General features: G+C 40.0%; 2 protein-coding genes across 3 annotated transcripts in view; both read right to left on the reverse strand.

The window, feature by feature from the left end:
• The window catches only part of NTN4 (netrin 4), a 110,768-nt gene that overhangs the window by 60,212 nt on the left and 33,870 nt on the right, over nucleotides 1-16,686 (reverse strand). For both annotated transcript variants that reach the window (XM_059936701.1, XM_059936700.1), the window contains exon 3: nucleotides 11,349-11,627. In XM_059936701.1, the coding sequence (XP_059792684.1) occupies nucleotides 11,349-11,627 (279 nt within the window). The remainder of the gene's footprint in view (nucleotides 1-11,348; nucleotides 11,628-16,686) is intronic.
• LOC132372797 (small ribosomal subunit protein RACK1-like) lies at nucleotides 7,898-10,008 on the reverse strand. Its single transcript, XM_059934922.1, has 2 exons — nucleotides 10,004-10,008; nucleotides 7,898-8,774 (listed from the first exon to the last, which is right to left on the reverse strand). The coding sequence occupies exons 1-2, from the start codon at nucleotides 10,006-10,008 to the stop codon at nucleotides 7,898-7,900; spliced, it is 882 nt and encodes a 293-aa protein (XP_059790905.1).

The following is a 16,686-nucleotide window of genomic DNA, read 5'->3' on the forward strand; positions in this document are numbered from 1 at the left end:
GGATAAATGTGACATAAAGAGAATAAATTTTGGAATTAGATACATGGGGTTTCCAATCCCTGCTCTCAGTAATCTTGGGTAAATTCCTTAATAACGAGACATAGTTTCCTACCTATGAAATAAGGATAATAGTACTGGCTCCATGTAATTGAGGATTAAAAGAGAAAATGTATGTAGATGTGTGACACAATCAAGAACAGTCATTATTATTGATATTTTTAACATTAATATCTGAAATGGATCTCCTATTTTTTCAATGCCATTGATTAATTCATTCATATATTGACTGGGGATTTTTTGAACCCACTATATGTTAGACATTGTGACTATCCCAGTATCTGCCATTAAAAAATCAGATAGTTTAGCAGGTAGGGAAAGCTGGATATGTAAGCAAATAATACAGTGAAGTAAATATTTTAATCGTGATAAGTACAGCGGACTCTTGGAGGTCTGAGGAATGATTGGGGCTTTGTGTCATAACAAGTAATAACCTACTTGTTTGATAAAATAGGCTGTAATTCTTTGCTTTGCATGTTAGTGAAGTTAGGTGCCAAAGTGTAATTCCCTTTTTATTACCTATGAGCATTGAATTAAATTACAAATGAGAATTAGAAGATAAATATACTACGGTTATGATCTTTAGCCTCTATTCAGCATATGGAAGTACTACAATTCCATGTTTCCTTTAATTTTAATGCCTACTAGGGGCTTATCTGGGAAACAATGAAACCATTGCCCTTCAGGAATTCTGAGAGCTGACTGAGCCAGCTAAGTTACATGCCTGGTACTGGTGCCCTTAGAGATGCCAAAATTGAAGGACAAAGACACTTGATCAGTGTTTACTTTTACAAATTTCCTAATTGTTTGTATATATAACATATTTAATAGTAGGAAAAAGTAATCATTTTTCCATTTCCATATACAATATATTGTAGTTTTTGAAACCATACTTTTCTCTGCTTTTTCTATCTAAAGAGCTCGAGAGAGTTAAAAAAGTATCAGAATTCCATATGATTAAAAAAATCTTATTAAGAATTAACAAATACCATACTACTTCTGTATCCCCACACATGTACTATTTTATTCCATTAAATATTTACATTGCTAAGATGACTCTAGCTCCAATTATAGTATTAAGGTTTTGAATGCCAAGATTAAGAGACCTTGTCTTCCTCACTATTTGAAATGGCTGTGAGGTTTCTCCATCTTGTGGAATAATTATTATATATATCTATATACTTGTCTGTATGTGTGTGTGTCTGTGTGTGTGTGTGTATTTTAACCTTATGTGTCTGGTAACTAAAATTCCCCTCATAAGAGGGGACAGGACTTAAATTACAACTTATCTTCTACTGAATGTAATTGTTTAAAGACAAATTGAAGTACATTTCCAGCTCTTACAAAATTGGCAAGACACAAATGAAATACCACAGAGATACGAGACCTGGGGTTGTGAACCAGAAGTCAGATATCTGTAACCTCAGCTTTTCTCTTTCCATGTAGCTTCACCTTCCACTCACTCCATTATCTTAGCAATTAAACAGGGAGACTAGGCTTTCCAGATCCAGAGGTCTGACTCTAGGCTCCCAGCTATCCACAGGATGGACCCCCAAATGCTACTGGTCTGAAAAGGAAATATTCATAAGAAAATCTGCAAAGTGAGATATGCCTTGAATATCTGAGGAGTATTTTACAGTAGGAAAAATGTCAAATTTAAGTTGCTGTTTCCCAATTTATAGAACTAGCAGCTTAAACCTGTTAAAGAAACTCATTTTTGTATCCTTACAGTGCCCAAATTTTGGCCTAAAAATACACGTGATTCACTTTCTGTAAAGCATGTTCATGAAAAGTTGAATGTACAAATATTATACTATTTGGAGAATCAACCTTACTTTCCTATTGGCTTATATTTTACTTTCAGAGGTGTCAGCTCTCACACTAACATTTTAGCTTTCTGGTATTTTTATCCTTCAACCTCTCTGTGAAGTAGTCAAAAGCCTATAAACAAATACTTAAATGTTCTGGGGGAACCCTTGAAAGGAACCCCACAGGGAATTCCTTTCCTGAGTGCAAAAATTATTTTGTAACGCCTCTAGGTTTAAAGTCTTCTGGTTTCCTAATCATCAAATAAAAAGAGTAATCTCAGGCAACTTTTGCCATTAAAAGAGAGTGTGTCTTACTGTTTAGAGGGAAAATAAGGCTAGATTCATTTGCAGTCTTATAGTCAAAACACTAACAATTTGCAGCCATGAACATGTTTTACTGACTTGCCCTGCTACTAGGAAACACAAGGTAGTAAATGAAATATAAAGAACACTCTGTACACCTTCTATGTAGTTATTCACTGCCAAGGGACTACTGGCAAAGTTATACTATACTAACATAGGAATACTGAAAGAAGAACTCTAAGACCTTGAAATGAATTGAGAATAGTCTCACACTAACTGTATCAAGCTGACAGTTTCTATTTTGTTAATATTAGGAATACAACATTGCATGCCCCTTGGTGATAGGATTACCCATTCCTCCTGGTCTAATGTGACAAGTGAACTGCTTGGGATTGCTGCTGCCTTTCATTCAGTGAAAATGATTTATGGCTAGAGATGGAAGTAAAGAATGGTAGATCCAGAAATCCCTCTTCCTAATAAAACCAAAGATACTGATCAAAGATGATTCATAACCCCCCAAAGATAGTCCCTTCTAAATTATTTTCTTTGTAGATTTTCCAAACTTATTGCTTTTACTCTTTCTTTCTTCCCTTTGGGCCATTTCAGTAATGAATAGAAGAGAAGAGAGAATGAATGATAATTTCTGGTTCAACAGAAATTAGATGACTTGGATAGATCACCTATTCCTATAAAAATAGTCTTTTTAATGAGAGTTTTTTTCTTGGTACCATATTGGTGGTGGAGGTAGGGTATGGTAGTAAGAACTCTGAATGTGAGAACTTGCTCTCTATCACTGTGACTACAAGCAGGTAAATTAATCTCTCTGTACCTCAGTTCCCCTTATCTGCAGAATAGAAACAAAAATGCTTATCTTCTAGGACTGTAGTAAGGATCAAGTAAAATAATGCATGGGAAAGGGCTTTATAAAATATAAAACAAGGAAACTTTGGTTGTGGGAATAGTATTTGCTCTCTCGTGTCCTCACTTCCCTCTTTGCTCAGTTTATTTTTTATTTATTTATTTATTTTTTGGCTGGGTCGCACAGACCCATGCCCTCGGCAGTGAAAGCTAACCACTGGACCACCAGGGAATTCCCTTTGCTCAGTTTAGATTCCATGATCCATGATGATAATCAATCGCTTGAGCCCACCCCTACCTCACTTGCCCTCCTGTGCTTTCTCCCCTCTTTTTTACTCTGTTCTTGGCATAATATCAAGTATAGATTAAGTACAGATTAAGTTTTTAACAACACAACAACAACAACAAAAAGAGAATGGGTGGTGAATTTAACCTGAGCTCTACTTTTTATTAACTTTTGGGAAATCAGTTAGCATTCCCAAGCCTCAGGCCTCAGTTCCTCATCTATGAAAGAAAGTGATGATGATACTTCATGCAGTTGTTGTGAAGATTAAATTCAATAACATTTGTAACATGACAGCACAAGACCTGGCACACCATAAGCATTTAATAAGTTGTAACTATTATCAGCAGTATTTATAATCCATGATAATTATTTTTTCTCTGCTGAGAAGACCTGACACTAATTTATAGATGTTCATTTCCAAATATACATGCATGTTTGCTATATGAAAATATTTTAAAGTTCTGATTTAATATTCTCATTTAATAACTTTATTGATTGTTTTTAAACACTCTGCTCTTTTCCTTAATACCTTGAAGAGCCAAGAGCTTTCTAATTATTATTATATATTTGGCTTATTCACAGTACAATAAAGAATTTTTAAAAAGAAAACTATGGTCTTAAATCTGTCCTGAATTTATAAAACCTGACATATAAGATGTGCAAATATAAATACATGAATAAATGTATTCAGATTCAGATTAGAAAAATTTTTGTAATGAAACTATATGAATGATTCTGAAACTTGCCTTACACAGCTAGGTAGCTAAGTAATATTTTCCTCAAACCCCACATTATGGTTCCATAGGTTTCGATGTTTTCTTTTAGATTTAGAACACATTAGTCAAAATGTTGACACTCTTTTATAATGCGTTTCTGGTTATAGAAGGAAAATCCACCTTAACCTTAGTGTAACTCAAGGCATTTAAACAATTCTCCACGGCATTCTATGGCCTCTTGTTATCCAGTGGATGATATTTTAGTAAAACAATGAAACGTTCCATGTTCCTTCTTATTACCATCCATCATCCAACAGCTGTAAAATCACCAGCTGCTGGGAAAAAGAGAACTACATCAGTTCTCCCCAGCTGCAAGGAGAAAAAGCTTAAGATCTCCTCTTCACATAATTTCTGGGATCCCAGCAGGCTGGAATCAAAGTATAGTTTTCCTTGACACAAAACCTCTAGCCTTGTAAACATGTCAAAAAGCACATACACTATGATTTATTCCTGTCGCTACTGGGGAGGAAGTGTCTGTGAGAAATGTGGTAGAAAAGGCTGAGATAATACAAGATAACAACAGCAATGTAGATAGAGGCTACCATATGCCAGGCACTGGCTATCATATTTTTAAGCCTCACAATAACTATATAAGGTAGACATTGTTCTCATTTTCTTAGGGAACTGAGGTTCAGTGAGACATTAATTTAGTAAATGCTGTGGTGAGTCAAATCCAGGTCTATTTGACTCCAATGCTAGGGTCTTAAACACTGTGCTGTTCTGCCTTCCAGTGACATGAACAGATAAGGAAAAATTGAACTGGTGAAGGCTAAATGGAATGGATTGGGAAGAAGGGGAAACATGGAAAAGGTGGTACTACTTTAAAAGACACAGGAGGAGTGTTTAAAGGTAAATGAGGCTGCGAACTGGTACCCCACTTCATGCCTTTTCCTACCCCCCTCTTCCAAAGAAGGAAAATGGCCCTAAAATCTTATATAGCTTAAGAAACAGACTAAGTATCATTTCCATTAACTTCCCTAGTTCTCCATCATCAGCCCTCAAAAATTCTAGCCCATAAAACCAGATTTCATTAACTAATTACTCATCCTCACAACATTGGCTGCAGGGGATTTGGCATAGTCTATAAAGCAACAGCTCTCAAACTTTAGCAAGCACTGGAATCACCTGAGGGCTTGTTAAACACAGATTCCTGAGCCCCATTTTTAGAAGTTCTGATTCAGTAGGACTGGATACATATTTGCAATTATAACAAGTTCTCAGGTAATCCTGATGCTGCTGGTGCAGAGACCACACTTTGAGAATGACTGATATAAAGAAAAACTGTGCTAAAGAAAGTCAGATTTATACACACATACCTATGACAAGCTGACTAGTAAAAGAATACTCTCTTAAGAGGCTACCTTCTGTTCTGCAGGCACAATTTATGAATCTGGTTATTTACAGCTGCATATGTATAATGAATGGTGTTCACAGATACACAAATGTGGGAGGACAATTGACCTTATGACCATGCTCTTAATAAAGCAAAAGACTATGCTTTTAATGTGGAATTTGCTCAGCTAAGCAATCATAGGGATAAGAATATCACATTCAAAACAGGCAACTATGTCCAAATTTAATACCAACTCTTTATAATCCAGAAAAAAATATACATGAAAATAAAATGCACCTAAGCTTAGGGATGGGAAAAATCTGAAACCAGAACCATTCACATTTCCAGTCATAAGCCTCTGCTGGTCCAATTGCCTATGGCTTTTTTTTTTTTTTTTTTTAAAGAGAGTAGAGACAGCAGGAATTCTTCTGGAACCAGATACCTGCAAGCCATCATGGCCTTGGCCACTTACCTGTTTCTCACCCCTTACCTGGCCCTAGCTCCACGTGTGACTTGGTCTTGTCTGGTTTTGGTACATGCTATAGTTACAGCACTGGGGGCTACCACCATTGCTGCAGAAGCTGAAATCAGTATGAAAGCTGGGGAGTAGGATGTCACAAGATGAGTATTATTTTAAGAAGAAATGGCTTCCAATTTCAAAGGAGCCTGAGATGAGTAAGGAAATGAGGTTTCCATCCCATAGGGTCTTCTAGGATGGAGACTTCTCATTCTAACATCCTTTTGAAATGGAAAAACACTTACTATACAATCCCCTTTACTTGGTTATCCAGATCCTCTTTTTAGGTTGATAGTTATCTATTTGGGTGGTGGGGGGCAGGGACTACAGTAACTTTAGTGTAACAGAGAAACCAAGCTGCAATAAGTCTACATGATTAGAGCAGATGAAGGTTACCTTTCCAAAGGGTAAAGCCTAAGCCTAGCTGGCAGCACACAAAGATGAACACCAAAGCCCAGGGAATTCTCTTTTCTGGTACAACACTGCATTGGCCTACTCATGATATGAAATGAGTGACTGCACAACCACGCTGAATGAAAGTATGAGGTCCGACTGGCCAGAGGCAACATCCCGACAGGAGATAATCACTGAAGAGGTTGCTGAAATAAAGTGCAGTTACCTACTCTCCACTACTCCTGCTGAGAGAGGTGAGGGTATGGGATGAGCAGGAAATGATGTTCTTCATTCTTCAAGTAAGTAAATCCTGATAGGATGGGGTGGATGGTCATTTAAGTAGTAGAACAGGATGAAAATCTAGGCTAGCTCTAGATCTTTCTAAGGAAAAGAACAGCAGTGATAAGGGAAAAGAGAGGAACATTAAAAATGCCTGCAAGGGGCTTCCCTGGTGGTGCAGTGGTTGAGACTCTGCCTGCCAATGCAGGGGACACGGGTTTGAGCCCTGGTCTGGGAAGATCCCACATGCTGCGGAGCAACTGGGCCCGCGAGCCACAACTACTGAGCCTGCGTGTCTGGAGCCTGTGCTCCGCAACAAGAGAGGCCACGACAGTGAGAGGCCCACGCACCGCGATGAAGAGTGGCCCCCGCTTGCCGCAACTAGAGAAAGCCCTCGCGCAGAAACGAGGACCCAACACAGCCAAAAATAAATAAATAAATAAATAAATAATTTTTAAAAAAAGCCTGCAAGTATTAAAAAGGAGAGCCTTCTTTCTTTTCACTTATATAAGACAGGAGACGGCATCTTTTCTTTTTCTTGGTGCAGTGGCAGCAGACTTGCTGGTTTTCACAGAACACGATTTCTGTAATATGGTCTGTTGACAAGGCTCCTCAACCACTGGAGAACAAACAGGCTGACCGTTAATGTCAGAGCTAGGTCTTCTCACGAAGCCTCGGACAGGGGCTATTTCACATGCTGGATCCACAGAGGAACCCCCGACACTGCAGGACGCTTCAGTTAAAGCTTCTGACATGTTACAATGGAGTGATTGGCAGGTTTTGGGGGGCTCTGACTTCCTTGCACATGTAAATTCTTACAGAAAAGCTGGAAATATAAGGATGGGGAAGATTTAGTTTAGAGCCACAAAGTTCCAGACACCAGCCACGGATGTTTCTGCCCCATTTCACTACATGTTCTTTTCTGAGAAACACATTGCTGAGTGTAAAGCACTGTGGTTGAAAAAAATGATTCACCCTCCCTCATCCTCCGTGTGAATCTCACAACTGCAGAGGCTGAAGACAGGAAGGTTGTCTCTGTTCCCTCTCATCAGGGAACTCACTTGGTGACCTGGTGGATGTCATGAGCAAGGTAGCCCAGTTGTCTGTGTCCCCTGCCACAGAGATGTGGCTGACCTTTGTCATGTAGATGGAGAATTCCTTGGTCAGCCACTCCACCTGTTCAGGCATTAGCCCTGTGAAATAAAACATGCCAATTTGGTCAGCGATGTGCTGCCCATTGTGGGAGAAGCCCTCTTTCTTGAGGCTGGAGACAAGCTGAATCCGAATCTAATGACACAGTCGGCCATGCCTTTCACTTCTTGCAACCGTTGTTTTTGCAAATCCAGGCTGGTCACAATGGTTAAGGCAGTCAGGGCTCCATTGAGAATACAAGGGATGGATCAAGATCTTCAAATGTGACTCCACCCTTTTGGCTTTATCAGCATCTTTGTAGGACCACAGTGAAGTCTCCCACATGCTCACCATGTAAGCCCATGTTCTTGGCATAGGATTGGCAGAGACAAACATTAATGCCCTCTTGAATGAAGTGGTGCACAGCCCAGACATCCATGTTACCATCACCACTGTCCAAGCCTTGGTGGGCTGGCAGAAGATTGTAGAGAACAGTTGTATTTTAAGACTTTTGCCATCAGCAGACCAGGTCAGAGAGGTGTACTGGGGTGGCTCTGCTTTGCTGCTGGTACTGATAACTTCTTGCTTCAGTTCATTTACGATGACCTTGCCCTCCAAGTCCCAGAGCTGGGTGTTGGGGCCCATGGTGGCACAGAGCCAGCAGTGGTTGAGGCTGAAGCACAGGGAATTGATGATGTCCCCACCATCTGGCATATAAAGGTGCTTGCTTTTATTGAGGTGCCACAGCATGGCCTGGCCACCGTTGCCTTCAGAAGCACAGAGGGATCCATCTGGAGAGACAGTCACAGTGTTCAGCTGGCCCGGGGGGCTGATATGGTTGGACTTCAGTTTGCAGTATTCCAGGTTCCATACTTTGACCAGCTTGTCCCGGGCACAGGAGACGATGATGGGATTGCTGCTACTGGGTGAGAAGCAGATGCAAGATACCCACTCACAGTGGCTCTCACCCTGGACAGTGTATTTGCATACACCCAGAGTATATAATAAAAACTTCCAGAATTTTCTCTTCAGCCTAAGAAAGTGTTGCTAACTCTTTGAAAGTTTACATTCAGAGGATTTAGTTTAAAAAAAAAAAAAAAAAGAAACCACTGCTTTTTTTTTTTTTAATTGAGAAGATGGTGAGTTCCATATTTTAAATTTATTTATTTATTTATTTATTTATTTATTTATTTATTTATTCTTAGCTATGTTGGGTCTTCGTTTCTGTGAGGGCTTTCTCTAGTTGCGGCAAGTGGGGGCCACTCCTCATTGCGGCGTGCGGGCCTCTCACTATCGCGGCCTCTCCCGTTGCGGAGCACAGGCTCCAGACGCGCAGGCTCAGCAGTTGTGGCTCACGGGCCCAGTTGCTCCGCGGCATGCGGGATCCTCCCAGACCAGGGCTCGAACCTGTGTCCCCTGCATTAGCAGGCAGACTCTCAACCACTGCGCCCCCAGGGAAGCCCTGCTTTGTTTTTTTTTGGCCATGTGGCATGCACGATCTTATTTCCCCGACCAGGGATCGAAACCATGCCCCCTGCAGTGGAAGCGTGGAGTCTTAACCACTGGACCACCAGGGAAGTCTCAAAACTATTGCTTTTAAATGAATACTCATGAATGCTTTATAAGGCTCTTGAGAACTCTGGTAATTTAGTTTGGTTGACCAGAGCCATTCAGGTTGTCTCATAGGTCATGAGACAAATCAAATATGGCTTATTCTGGGCCATGTTTCGGGGTCCTCTAAGCTTGTATCTGTCCTTTTGCTCAGGACTCTACCCTGAAATAATCCTATAAGGCTTGGATTACAAAGATAGTTGAGGAAACAGAAGTTCAGTGTCGTGGTCCATTTGGGCTGCTAGAACAAAGTACCATAGACTGGCTGGATGATAAATAACAGAAATTTATTGCTCACAGTTTTGGAGGCTAGAAGTCTGAGATCAGGGTGTCAGCATGGTCAGGTACTGGTAAAAGCGTTCTTCCAGGTTGTAGACTGCAGACTTCTCACTGTGTCCTCACATGGCAGAAACAGAGTTAGCTAGCTGTCTGGCCTCTTCTTTTAAGAGCACTAATCCCATTCATGTGGGCCCCATTCTCATGACCTAATTACTTCCCAAAGGCTCCACCTCCATACACCATCACATTGGGATTAGGGTCTCAACATACAAATTTGGGGGTGGGGACACAAACATTCAGTACATTGCAGCCTGAAGGCTCTCCTTCGCTAATGCACTTAAATATAATGGCAGAAATTTATTAGCATCTTACCTCATGCAAATTTTCTTGTTTTCAGTCTAGTTGGTTGACATGTATCTAGAATATCTAGGTTATTTTCTATTTGAATAATACCTGAACCCAGTTAACTTAGGTATAACAAATTATTCCATCCTTTATTTGAAACAATATTGGTTCAAAAATCCATTAATGAGTAGAAACTAGTAGATGTTTGTTGAATGAGTATTGCACTTCCTTCAACTTGGAAGCCCCAGCTTCACTTCTAGAAGTAATAGCATTGTTTCTATTTTTGTAACTTCCTGGCTACTGTCCTAGGCATTTCAGTTACCCCAATGCTATTCTGCACCCCAGCAACTCAGCCCAGCTAACACAGACTATCCTGCTGGCTAACTGGTTCATGGTCCCTCACGGCCCTATCTATATCAGGGCTGGGAGAAAGAAGACAAATGTGTAAGTCTACTCTTTAGGTAATGAAGTAAGGATATTCTGAGGCCTTTTAAGTTTTATTTACTTATTTTTGGTTTGGTTTGATTAGAAGTATCAGAGCAAAATATAAAATGAAAGAATTAGAGTGCTCTCTTACTTGCCTAATCCTCATTCATAGCTCTGGATGCATCCCAACAAGGTACTTGCTGTGTGAGCTACTTGTATCCTTTTTGGAAGAAGATGAGGTGAGGACAATGACAGTAATTGTCATCATCTCCCTATTCCTATGTTGCTATCATTCAACCAAACACCTACTGAACACCTTCTTCTGGCTCAGGTAATACACTCGGTCCTGAGGATATGAAGATCACCCAGTCCCTGTCCTCAGGAAGTTCGTGATCTCCTGGGAGATGCAAACAAGTAAAAGTTCAGAGGAAGGCGCAATGAGAAGTGTGAGCCTAGAGGAAAGAGCATTTAAGTCTGCCTTAGGGTGAGAGGCTACTCTTTACAGAGGAAAATTATTGTTCATTCTACTGGCTGGCCAGCAAAAGATACTGGGCATTAAATTGAAGTTCTTATTTTTTCCACTCTAAAATCTACTTAACAATGGTACCCATTTACTGTCAAAGCTGGTTTCTATGTGATAATGCCACAAATATGAGTATGCCAACCTCTCCTACTGCTCACCTTACACTTTATATCTGGAAGTCATGGTACTAAAAACTGGCATGGATGTTTTCCAAGGAATCTGGTTATCATACTTGACTATTTATAATTCTAAAATGGAAGATTAAAAAACAAGTTAATAGGCACTTTATAGGATGGGTGTGGAGTCGGAGGAGTGAATCAGCAGAGGAAGAAAGAAGAAGAACCATGTAAGCACAGACTCACTCTAAGGGAACTTAGACTACCAAATGATTTTTTTTCGTAAGTGAGGACTTGTTTTACATACCACGTGGAATGCTCCAGGGGCCTTGACAGGTCTGAAGCCATCAACAGGTATACACTGATCAGCGTGGCCATTACAGAAGCAGCTGCCCTTGACAATGAAATCATAGATTGCATAGTGCGTAAAATGTTGAGGCTTTGCATTCAGGTTGTTTCTCTGACAGGGACAAGACTGTCGTTTTAGCAGCTGCACACGGAGGTTGGTGATCTTTAGCTGCTCCTGCAGTTTGGCACTGTAAGGGTTCTCCACATCATACGGTGGTGACAAAGCTCTGAAAATAACCTGTAAAGAAAAAGAAAATGCTGTGCATATATAGGACTGTGTGCAAACCCTGAACTATTTGCCCCGTGTAGTCCTGGTTTGATTTATACCTTTTATCATCTGCAAGTGATAAGATAACAAGAGGTTTTCAGACCTTGATCACACCTGGGGAAGAGCTGCCCTGTTATTCCAAGGAACAGATGTGCTGCCTGTTTGGATGCAGAAGAAGTATAAATTGAGAAATCAGCAGAAATCTGACTCTTGGGATGAAGGCAGCCATACAAAGATCTTGGGGGAAGAGCATTCTGGGCAGAAGGAACAGCCAGTTTAAAGGCCTTGAAGTGGAATCAAGCTTGGCTTATCCAAGGAAGAACAAGACCAGTGTGACTAGAGTTCAGGGGACAAGGGGACAGTGGAGAGGACAGAGGCCACGTATGACAGATCATGAACAGAGAACCCTTTAAAGGCCGTGGTAGAGTTATCCTAACTAGTGGGAAGCCACTGGAAGGTAATAGGCAGAGAAGTGATGTGATCTGATTTGCATTTTTAAAAAAGGTAACTCTCTCTTGCTTCTGCGAGGAGAATGGATTATAAAGGGTAAAGAATAGAAGCAGGAAGACCAGTTAGGAACTGATTGCAAAATAAAGATCCAGGCACTTATATTTCTAAATGCGGTATGACCCTTTCAAAGACTCATCAGTTACTAATTGGGACCACTTTCGCTATGAGTATTTTTGGTTCTACTTTTCTGGATCTGCCTTGCAACTTGTGGCATATATTTGGAATATTTTTACTGGAAATAAATATACAACCCTTTGAGGGTGGATGTGATTTCTAAAATTAGTCAGAAGTCACTCGAATCCAATGCAGTGAGTAACGTACCTGATCAAGTCAGTTAACAGCACTTTTGGTTAAATGCAAGGTGTAACTAAGTAATGAGACTTTTTATTGTGCAGGTTATAGACAGACTCTATAGGCAACTTAAGGCTTTAGTTGTGAGGAGGAAACCAGAGGGAGGAAGGCTCAGAAGGGGCAGACTTTGGACATGTCTGTGAGTCTATACATTATACAGGGGCAATAAAATGGGCCTTGGGGTGGGGTGGTGCAAATTCTCTAGTGGACCTGTTACTTTGGAGGAGTAGAGGTTAGTGGAAAGGGAAATCACTGCCCATGGAAACCAATGAATATAAATATAATGTAACATGAAGCATTATTATAAGGAGGGCAACACTAAGTTACACCTCATTATGCAGTTAAAAAAAAAAACCTCAATCAGTCTTGTTGACTTATATAGTAAGAAACACAAAGGTCCTCTGAAAAATTCTTAAGCATCTCTTGGCTTTTTAAAAATATGTCAAAAAAACCCTATTTACAAAAAAACAGAAATATTTTGATAACCACATACAGTCGTCCCTTGGTATCCATGGGGGATCGGTTCCAGGCCCCCGTGGATACCAAATTTTGTGAATGCTCAAGTCCCTTAGTTGGCCCTCCATATCTGCAGATGTGGGGCCTGTGGATACAGAGGGCTGACTGTAGTATGAAAGTAAAGTAATTATTAAAAAGTAAGCTTTGGGGCTTCCCTGGTGGCGCAATGGTTGAGAATCTGCCTGCCAATGCAGGGGACACGGGTTCGAGCCCTGGTCTGGGAAGATCCCACATGCCGCGGAGCAATTGGGCCCGTGAGCCACAACTACTGAGCCTGCGTGTCTGGAGCCTGTGCTCCGCAACGAGAGAGGCCGCGATAGTGAGAGGCCCGCGCACCGCGATGAAGAGTGGCCCCCGCTCGCCGCAACTAGAGAAAGCCCTCGCACAGAAACGAAGACCCAACACAGCCAAAAATAAAATAAAATAAATAAATAAATTAAAAAAAAAAAAAAAAAAAAAAAGTAAGCTTTGGATAAACTCCCATTTAGAGAGAATGTATCTAAAAGTAATTTTCCAGAAAAAAAAATTTTTTCTTTAAGGAATACTTTGGATAGAAAAATTTCATTTTACAAATTGCTTTTGCACGGAAAGTATGAAAAGGCAAGAACCTACTCTGTAGGATCACCTCTCCAGGTCTATTGGTACAGAACTGTCCTCAGTGAAATATAACTTAAGGGAAGGTGATAATCAGCACTAGGCCTCCTATAGCCAATTCTCCATCCAGCAGCCAGAGTGATTCTCTATTAACAGAAATTGGACCATGTCCTTGCTTAGATCTACACGCACCTAAAGACCCCCCATTTCTCTCAGAAAAAAATACAAAGTCCTTATAATGGCCCTGCTTTATTTTTTTTCTTAGTGCTATTACCACCTGCACATTTTAGTTGTAGTTGCTTAATGGTTTACTGTCTTCCCCATCTAGAATGTAAACTTGATTTTTTTTTCTTTTGGCCACGTGGCATGCGGAATCTTAGTTCCCAGACCAGGGATAGAACTGGTGTCCCCTGCAGTGGAAGTACAGTTTTAACCACTTCACCACCAGGGAAGTCCCTAGAACGTAAACTTCTTCAGCGGAGTCACTGGTGTATCCCAGGACAGTGCCTGGCACAGAATAGGTATTCAATAAATTTTTGGTAAATGAATTGATTAATTATAACATTGTCTTGGCATTCAAATAATAGGTGAGAATTTCAAATAACTTCCTTTTACAGGGTCCTAAACAGATTCACATACTGAATTCATGTCATAGCACCAGAAGGGGACAGGTAAGAAGTTGCAATAGTTACAAATAATGAATTATTAACCAGTATCTGCATATGTAGCTAATTTTGAACTTGCAAAACTTAAAAAAGTTGTATCTTAAACAATATTCTGCACCATTTATTCACATGGAAAGTGGTAGAAAGCAACATATTATGGAATAAAATTTTCCAACAAACAATATGTCACCTATTTGAAAGTCAATATAGAATTAATGTCTTTTTTTTTTAACAACAGCCTAAATCAGAACATGATTTCATATTTTGAATCATTAAAAAAATTTTTTTAAAAAGCATTGAATCCATTGTGAGCTTTACATGGGGTTTATTTTCCATATGACTCTCAAACACTGGCATTATGTGAGACATTTGTGAAGAACTCTTGCTCTAAATAAGATCAGTGATGTGGCTACCTTCCAATTTATCAACCACAGTGGTGCAAGGACATGAAAAAAGGTAACAAGTGCTAACTAAATAAGTATTCCACTGAAAAGTCTATTGCATACTACACTGTCACCCACCCATCCTTTTCTTGACCATTGGTGGCAACTGTTTGCTCTCTCTGCTCCTGGCACATATTTACCCTTGACATTTACCCTAGTTCCCTCTCTCTCCCTCCCCGTGAGAATTGTTCAGCACATGCAAGACTACAGGAAGATCTGTCAAGGTTTGTAGGAACTTAGAAGCTCTTTTGCTTCCTGGACCCAGACTGTTGAAGCTGAATGGCGGCTCTGTGCTTGGTGTGCATGACACCACAGTTGGCACGCTGATATCAGCAGGGAACGGACATCATGACCCCTGAGGCTGTGTGCTGGAAAGGAGACAGCGGAGTGCCACAGACACAAAAGTGGATGGGAATTTAAACCATGAAATCTTTTTTCCAGAAAGGAGACGCCTTAATCTGATACCCTGGGAAATGGATATACCCTGTGTCAGGAAACAAAGAGTGTGCCAATCCAGATGCTTCAAACTTCTGGCAGGTCGCCTTTTGGGTCCCACCCAGTTTTTCTTCAAATATCCCCAGAAGAAGCCTGTATGGCACTACTTAAATGAAGGAAGAAAAAGTGTAGAAGCCCTCCATATAATATCAGCCTCTTCTGTTTTTGTCCCCATCAGGAACTGGATGTACCTATGGGCCCATCACTGTTCCTCTGACTGTGATTGCTTCTGAAGATGCACTCCTAACAAGACATAGTTAAAAAGCCAGAGGGGGATTAGGATCAAGCCCACTTTGATGTTTCCAGCTTTTTAGTGCCATTGGCCAGGATTTCATGATCTTATTTTTTTAACTAAGAAATTTGATTATGTTTTAGTGATTAATACTATGCTCATTACAGAAAAATCTGTCACTCAAAATGTAGAAGACATTAGACAACTACAATTCAATCCATCCTAAAGGCAACCAGGGATACCAGCTTGATAATATTTTTCCATCTAAACTTCTATATGTATACATATAGAATATAATGTAAACAACTTTGTTTCAACTTAGCAATACCTTGTAAATATTCTTCCAAATCATTAAAAATAACTCTACATCAGTAGTTCTCAAAGTGTGGCCCCCAGACTAATATCATCAGTATCAACCTGGGAACTTGTTAGAAATGTAAATTCTTGGGCCCTACACCAGACTGACAAATCAAAAATTCTGGAGATGGGGCCCAGAAATCTGTGCTTCAACAAGCCTTCCAAGTGATTCTGATGCACAATAAATTTTGAGAAACACTGCTATATAATTTAAAACCTGGTTAGAATTCCATTGTGTGGATATGACATAATTTATTCAGCCAGACTGCTACTGTTAATCATCTAAGTTGTTTCCAACTTTTCAGTATAACATTACAATGTACAATCTTGTAGCTAGAATATGGAAGTTTATAATAATATCCTGACACATTTCCAAATGAGAAAATCAAGAGTTAAAGGAATGCATAGTTTTAAAAGCTATCTGAGGGACATCCCTGGCGGTCCAGTGGTTAAGACTTCACCTTCCAATGCAGGGGGTGCGGGTTCGATCCCTGGTGGGGGAGCTAAGATCCCACATGCCTCATGGCCAAAAAACCAAAACATAAAACAGAAGCAATATTGTAACAAATTCAATAAAGACTTTAAAAAAAAAAAAGCTATCTGAGTTTCTTGAATGAATCATGGACCCTTTCCTACATACTCTTTGGAATCTTCACATTTCTCTGGTCTTGCCTCACTTCTCTAATCCTGGAATCCCTCAAACTTTGCCTAAGGATCTCGATTCTTGGCTCAGGTTCTGCCATTTCTTATGCCCCACTAAAACAAAGAGATCTTTAAGAAGTTCTGAACAGGTTAGAATCACCTATATGTTCTTTCTTTTCTAGAATACTTACAAAAAATTCTCAATAATACTGAGAATTAGTAAA

The sequence above is a fragment of the Balaenoptera ricei genome, chromosome 10 (assembly GCF_028023285.1).
Source record: "Balaenoptera ricei isolate mBalRic1 chromosome 10, mBalRic1.hap2, whole genome shotgun sequence".
NCBI lineage: Eukaryota > Metazoa > Chordata > Mammalia > Artiodactyla > Balaenopteridae > Balaenoptera > Balaenoptera ricei.